A 7,800-nucleotide genomic window follows, 5' to 3' on the forward strand; every position below is an offset into this window, starting at 1 on the left:
GTGGGTTGCGCCACCAAACTCTTGTTGTTATACTGCTTAATGTCCTACCTAGGTTAAAGAAGAAAAAAAAGGAAAAAAAACGAAAAAATGAATTCCCATGACCAAATTTTCTGATCCCCTATTGTGAACCTTGTTTTTGTACGTCTCCGTTTTTTGTCGTTTCCCTACTTTTCTTCCACCAATCTACCAATCGCCTCTTACTAATCTCTATTGCGGACATGCTTACTTTCCCCCTGCTCTCGCTGAACACACAAGGGTTTCAAGGAGTCCAGTAGTGCCTAAATCGACCGCTGGGCATTTATCTTCATATTGCAATAAAATATGCTCCATCGTTTCCCTAGCTGCACCGCAGCGAGCACATGCTTCTTCTTCGTTCTTATATGTCGCTTTACAGGTGCCTGTTCTAAGGCGTCCTGATCTCGCTTCGAAAGTTAATGAGCTTCCCTTTGAGTTATCATAAATTGCTTCTTTCCTGATTTCGTTTTTTCCTCTTAAGTAGTTACTCATGGCAGGCTTCTTTTCCATTGTCGCTACCCATGAGATTATTTCTAGACACAATACAGTTCTACACACAATAACGGCGCGTGGCGAGCCGCATTCAAGCCGTCCCACAAGAAACGAACGTGCCCTTGAGCCGATTCCAGCGCCTCTAGAAAAAAACAGGTCAGCCGCCGCCGCCGCCGCCGTGAGTCGTCTGCTACGTAGGTTGCAGAAGTCACTTTCACCTCCCTCGTTTCTTCTCCGCTGACCTTAGTCTTACGACACACGAGCACACAAAATCGATTGATTTGCTCCTACCGGCACCGTTCTCTCGGTAACAAGCCTAATGTGCCGCATACCTCGTCATTAACTGCGCTTCCCAAGTTAAGTGCGCGGCCCGGGGTCTGTTGAAGAAGAGGCGTCCCTGGAGTTGCGAGCAGACGACGCCTTCGAGCGACGGTGGTGGTGGCGGCAGCGGGCGGTGGTGGCGCCGCCTCGAGGACAAGAGGAAAACCTCTATCTAGCGGAGAGTTGCGGCAGCGCGCGTCGTTGTCGGTGGATCCGGCGCTCAAGCGCTCGAAACCTTTCGGCGCCAAGGTAGAATAGGAAGTGGACGACGTGCTGTGCTGCTTTGGGAAGGGTCGCCTCGATTAGGAGGAGTGTCTCGGGCTCGACGAGCGGTTTACGAAACGACGATGGCCGAACCTGGTAGCCAACAACAGCACGAGGGCCACCACAGGCTCTTCTTGGACACGACGGCTCCGGAAAGCGCCCGGTGAGCAGCGACCACACACGTTTCATTTTCCTTGGGCGCTCTGCTCTTGACGGCGGACACGCACCAGCGTTAGCGGCGACGACGCCAGCGCACGTCGCTTCGCTTTGGTACACACGCCTTGGATTCGCGCCAGCGGCAGCCCAGCTTGCGCGTCTTGGCGGCCGAATTGCGAGTTGTCAGCTGCACTGGCCATGTGTTTCGTCGCCTGCGGGACCCGAAGAGTTAAAAAGTCGTCTGCTTTTGGTCGTCTGCTTTTTCGCCGCGCAGACGACGATGACGTTTTCTGCTTTTGGGGCGTCGTCTGCTTTTTTCGGTTACCACGCCGGCAGACGACGAAATAGCACGACACCTGTACCGGCGAAAAAAAAAAAAAAAAAAAGAAAGGCGAAACCAACTTCTGTAGATATCGCTGACTTAAGTGATATGTCAGTGAGTCCGTAAAACCGAATAAGAGTAAAGCTCCAAGACGAATTAGATTGAAGAGACAGCGCAGGAAGAAGGTGACGGCTAGTTTGATTGGCTTCATCTTTCGCTTCGATCGGTCGCGTTAGTAGATCGCGGTGTCTATACGATGTCTCAGGCGCGGTTTCTTTTACGAGCTGTACAGGCGGCTGGGGTGTCACGAAGTGCTCGCATCGAAGGCGTAACGGGTTGCTGCTGCTGTTTGAGAGCCTCGCCGGCGGCGCGTTGTATTAGGGCGAGGCAGGCTAGACCGTCCGCCACAAACCGGACACGCTGGCTGACTCACGGCGAACTCCTCGCTGAGTGCTTCTCTCCCTCATCGCATGCGCTGCTGAAAAAAGAAAGAGAAAGAAAAACAAATCGAAAAGAGAGAAAGTGATTCTAAACAAAGGAAGCGTGCTCTTGGGTACTTACGAACGCATGTGGCGGTGCTGCTCGAGAAGTGTTTGCCCTTGACGCTTTGTTTCTGGAGTGCGCCTTCCATCACGATGAGTGTCTCGCGTTCGCGAAAACATTTGCAATGCTCGCTCCTAAGTCAGCCCAACAGAGCGGCGTGGTTAACACCTCAACGGTGTTTAAGTGTTTTTTTTTTTATACTTACAAAAAGTAAATAAGAACGCGTGTGTGGCATTTTCGGGCGTAAGACAGCGTGTAAGACAGCGCAACGGACAGATGTGGGTGAGTCGCAGGAGGCTACGGTTATAATAGTCAATGTGATAAAAATATACGCAATTACTGCCACTTTTCGCAAAACAGGTGGGTGAAAGATACGGGCAGACGAACGTACGAAGCGCTTTTTGTCATTATACCGCAGTTATGCAAAACGCGTCGCCGGAATTGTCAATAACGGGCCAAATTTCGGGATATTTACGTACGACCAACCCCAGTGCTGGTTTTGGTTGTGGTTGATGGATTAGCTTGTAAGATAACGCTTTTGAAACGTGTGTACGGTTCTTACGAACCTCTATCGCCGACGTGTACTCATACGCCAGTGATCACGGTGTCGTTGATTAAATTGGTTATCCAACACCTTCGTTAAGCGAAGCCAGATTCGATGAAACAGTTACACGAGACCAGAAGATACCGCGTGCTGAGGGGCGAATTTTTAAAACGCCGCGGCGGCTAGAGTTCGTGCCAATGCGTCCCCGTGCAGCTGTTATCATCTCGCGTCTCGCTCATCGTATCAGCTTTCCGACGGAGCTAGCGTAGTATGTTCTAATCGCGGGGGCCGGGATTTCGTGGGGAAATACCGGTCAGTAGTCGAGTGGCTTTCAAAGCGGAGTGCCGGACTATTAATAAAGTCTTCGCGTGCCACTGGCAGACGCGCCTGGCGTGGATGGACGTTCTCCGGTCGATTTGTATACGAAGTACTTAGGCGCCGCGCACCTCCTCGCTCTGTGCGGGATTAAACGGCACTTGAACGTCTTCTCTCCTAATGATGGGCTTACAGAAGACGACGCCGGCGATCTTGCCGCATGGCTGGGATCATCTGCATGCCCGTCCATGGCCCAGTTAACTTCTGCGCGGATAGCGTAATTCTCGTTCCTCGAAGACAGTGCCCTTATTTTGCAGACGACAACTTGCAGAAGTCATACATTCGTTTCTCGTCGTTACCCTATAGTCCTCGCTAATACGGAATAATGCTAGACTTATGGACGACTGTTGAAGGGACGAGTACTTCTAAATGTATTTAATATGGGGAACGCCTTCCAATTACACGTGCTTACACAAGGAGACTCAGAACATCTTCCCTTGATGAGAGTATCGTCTGCAGGCCGTCCGCGACCCATATTTTGCAGTGATATCGTAATCCTGCTCTTCGAAGACAGTACCCGCATCTTGCAGACGACAACTTGCAGATGGCATACATTCCTGTCGGGTTATTGCCGTAGCATTAACTAATACGGAATAATGGTGGCGTTATGGACAACTGTTTTGGCAACGAGCATTTTCCAATCGTTTACGTACCATTCATACGAGGACGTCGTTGTTCAGGATTTAAACAATGGCGTTTTACACCAAAAACAAAAAACAAAAAAACGAAAGAAGAGAACGTCGATGCGATTCAAAAGACCGATATGTGTGAACCACTTCTTTTGGAACACTTGCCAAGGTGTTAGGTCCATGGCCATCGAAAACAGTGTATCGAAAGCAAGGAGAGCACTTCAGAGCTTCTTGAGACACTTATGCGACGAACGTTGACCTGTACAGAACCGTGTGTGTGCGTGACATACACCCGCGTACGTCAGACATCCGGGGACTTTCTTTCAAGTGAAACTTTTCGAGGGAGACCTGCAACCTTAGCGCCGCTAAACTTTCTTGTTTTGTTGTAGTAATTACCTGACAGAAGAATTTACATATAACGATTCCTGTATTTTTATTTTCTTATGTTACTTAATAACCACGGGCAAAAGTTTGATGAACAGGCAATGTCTTCAATCCTGCACAGAGCTTACCCACTCCTCACCGGATCTCAACCGAACCAAAAGTCTGACCGCACGCTCGACGGGCTCCTCACTCGTTTACGTTTAGACGTAACCACTATGTCCATTTCCTTTTTGTTGCATCGAAAGAAAATCGTCTTCAGATTTACAGTTTCTGTGACAACCCCGACTCTTCAGTGGGACATTTATTTCAGGATTCGCTCCATGCATACGACCAGCAGTAAGTTCGCCTGCGCGACAGCTTGCACATACGTTGACAAAACGTTCTCTCAGAGTGACCAAAGTGCCTGGACCCTGGTCATACCCTGACGAGGATGTAGAGATGTGCCGTGTCGGCGACTTTGGTGATTCATTTTGTGAACACTATTCTGGTGGACTCCATGCGAGTGATATTAAGGGATTCGTCTGCTCTGCGCTGTACCGCTTTTTCTTTTACTTGAAAGTATTGACGTCGCGCTTTGTTGTTATTCCTCTTTCATTTCTTCCTTCAACGTGCTGAAATCGCGGCCATTTCGTTCCTTCTTTATTAAATTGACACGATAGTATAGAAGGAGATGCTTGGCGCACTAATATGACGCCGGCTGCTGCCTGACCCTTGAACATGTGGTACCGTACATATGTAGTCTTGCATATCTTTACACGTAGTTTTGTGGGAGAAAGAGCCTAGAAATAGTTAATGCACATGCAGCGACTATATCACTCCGCAGTCAAAACGACTACACGAGATTACAAAGAAGCTCTCAAAGCGACATTGCGAGGAATAGTATCGCATATGACAGCGCCATTTGAAAGCAACACTCAAAGCGACAATGCGACGCATAAGGATATCACGAAGTATGCACAGCGACCGTACAAATAAAGAACGCTCTTATAAAAGAATCGTTATTCTTACATACGTCAGTAACGCCCGACGATGCTGCTGTGATTTTTTTATGCTATTAAAGAGCGCCTATTCATGACTCTTGTTGGCCACGGACCCAATAATATCTTTAAACAGAGTCGTCTACCGTGTAATGTCATTAGAGACGATTTAAGTCGGCTTGAAAGAGGAATGACAACGCAGTTGACGCCTTCATGGGCAGATCAGGCAGCTGCGTCCGCTCGATCATTGCCATGTATGCCACAGTGACTAGGCAACCACTGATATATTATATCGTGTCCTTCGTCAACTATGCGATGGTGGACTTCTCTGATCTCTGCGACGAGCTGCTCATGTGATCCATGGCGCAGTGCTGAGAGTACACTCTGTAGGGCTGCCTTGGAGTCACAGAAGATTGACCATGCATGGGGTTTATCGTGTGTACGTGTGTGTGTGTATGTTTGTTTCATTATTTTCTTTATCCTTTTATCTCTCTCACCTATCGCATCCCTTTGTCCCTCCCCCAGTACAGGGTAGCCAACCGGAGATAATCTCTGGTCAACCTCCTTGTCTTTCTTTCGCTCTCTCTCTCTCTCTAAGTCGGCTTCTCGGTGCGTCATATGATGCGGGAAAGGTTATTCGGTCAGCTTTATGGGCAAATATGCGTGCTACATATTTACGTGTATATGAAAGGACTTGTGTGCACGTATTTGCGATGTTCTTTTCATAGTGTACTTCTCGCATCCCTCCCCCTTTCCTCTCTCCCAACCTTTTTTTTTGGTATTTTTCACTACAGCTTGCTGCCACGAACGGTGTACTTCACGAACGGCATACCGAAGTGGTCAGTCAACCACTGCTTCCGGAGCTCCTGCAAAAATTTGTGCACAAACGCAGAAATCGTTTGTCTGCATCCGCTGCACCAAATGTTGAAGTGAAGCTTGTATTGGCTCACAAGGGTCGGCGGCATTTTCATGGTCACACACGCACACACACACAAAAAAACCGAGTTGCTCCCAGAGCAGCACAGCTGCGGGAAAGGGCAGTTTGATGAGTTCACAGCTGCGACGGCGCCGGAACACGAGTCATTAGCCGCGTTTTACGCGAATGCGACAACTGGCGCATCGCATCGCATCAATGCGCCAGACAGGCGTGGATTGAGACGAGTAAGTCGACTTTCGCAGTGCACGTGAACGCGACGGCATCGCATTAGGAATTCTGGGAAACGGAACTTGCCGCACATCTGCTGCGCTCGCCAAGCTGCTGTGTGGCGGGGCGCTGGACGCGTCGGGAAGCGCTGCTTTGCCTTCGACGTGCGACGCCGTTTGCCGCCACCGTCGCACCTTGAGTGACGCGCTGCATGCGCGTTCATGTAAGCGTGTAAGCACGTAAGCGCTGGCGCATCTCATTACTCGTAATGCGCTACAAAAAATTTCGACGCGCTACCGTCACACTCATGTAAACGCGGCTATTTTCGAGGATTCCAGCTGCATAGGCGCGCGCTCGCGCCAAGCGCGCAACCAATCGGAGCCGTTTCGTTCCCGCCGGTGAGGGAGAGGGCAGGAAAGGGTATCGCGCACGCTGCGCCGGCTTCGTTTCCATTCAATTCGGTGTCGGGAAATGGGTGAGACGGCCACGCGATGTGCGTTCTCCCGAGGAACGGGCAGCGTTCGACGAGCCGCGGTGAGAACTCGCCCGCGAAAGGGCTCGCCGTCGGCACGCCGACGCAGCCGTTAGAGCCGCCCGAGCCCGGGCAATCGGGCAGCAACGAAAAGAAAATCCCGACCTGAGGGAGCGGGAGACCGAAGCAATCCGGCACCGTTACCTGTGGGTTGCGTAGCCGTGACTAAGGTCAAGTGCACGCAGGACAAGCTTCGCTTACGCCCATTTTCTGGCAGGGGAAGGGTTGGTCGCCTTTATAGTGTGTACTGCGTTTAAAAAGGGAAGTTAGAATGTACTGACCCTAGTGAATGGGTTTTTTCATTTAGCCCATGAACTTTATCTTTACCAAAATTGCTGATAAAAGAAATACTAACTAGCGCGACAAACTTACAAGTCCATGAGTCAAAAGTAACAATAAAAAAGTACATCACAATTATGTGAGCTCCACCTAGTGAGGCACATACCAAGCGGAAAAAATTTGATGTATTATACACTTATCTGAAATATGCCGCTAATCTGTGAAAAAAAAAACATTTGCAAGACGCTCGTAGTCACTGTAAAAAATAGTTTGAACTGTTAATTCATCTATCACGTTTTTATAAGTCAGATGCTCTAACAGATGCGACTTACAGCACTGCTGCGTCTATTTCTGGCGGAGAATTGCTACGTCTATTTCTGGCGGAAAATTACAACCTCGCAAGCCTTGTGCTTCAACTTTCTATAGTTTATCTATTCTCGGCATGTATAGATATATATTTTTAATCACGAGCCCATAGATCAAAATTCTGCTGCCTACAGAGCGTAAATTTAGCTTTCTTTATTAAATGAATTGATATAAGTGAATTAGACCCGTCGTGGGGGCGATGGGGGCTAAATTCAAGACCACCCGTATGTTTTGATGTAAGGTGCACGTTAAAGAACGCCAGGTGGTAAAAATTAATCCGCAGTCCCCCACTATGGCGTGCCTCATAATCAGACGGGAGCTTTGGCATGTAAAGCCCCATAATATATTTATTGTTAGTGAGATCGGTTTCCGTTGTCTAAATAGACAGTGAATGTGTGCGTTTCACACGTACTTCAATATATAAATGAGAGCTTGCGCCTAACGACAACATATAAAA

At 48.9% G+C, this 7,800-nt stretch overlaps 1 protein-coding gene across 1 annotated transcript in view; it reads left to right on the forward strand.

Moving 5' to 3' along the window:
• Positions 1 to 756: 756 nt before the first annotated feature.
• LOC126529197 (BAI1-associated protein 3-like) overlaps positions 757 to 7,800 on the forward strand; it is a 515,162-nt gene continuing 508,118 nt past the window's right edge. The window contains exon 1 of the mRNA XM_072289849.1: positions 757 to 1,255. Coding sequence (XP_072145950.1) covers positions 1,176 to 1,255 — 80 coding nt within the window. The 5' untranslated portion in view covers positions 757 to 1,175. The remainder of the gene's footprint in view (positions 1,256 to 7,800) is intronic.

This window comes from Dermacentor andersoni, chromosome 8, assembly GCF_023375885.2.
Source record: "Dermacentor andersoni chromosome 8, qqDerAnde1_hic_scaffold, whole genome shotgun sequence".
In the NCBI taxonomy this organism is placed as follows: Eukaryota; Metazoa; Arthropoda; class Arachnida; order Ixodida; family Ixodidae; genus Dermacentor; species Dermacentor andersoni.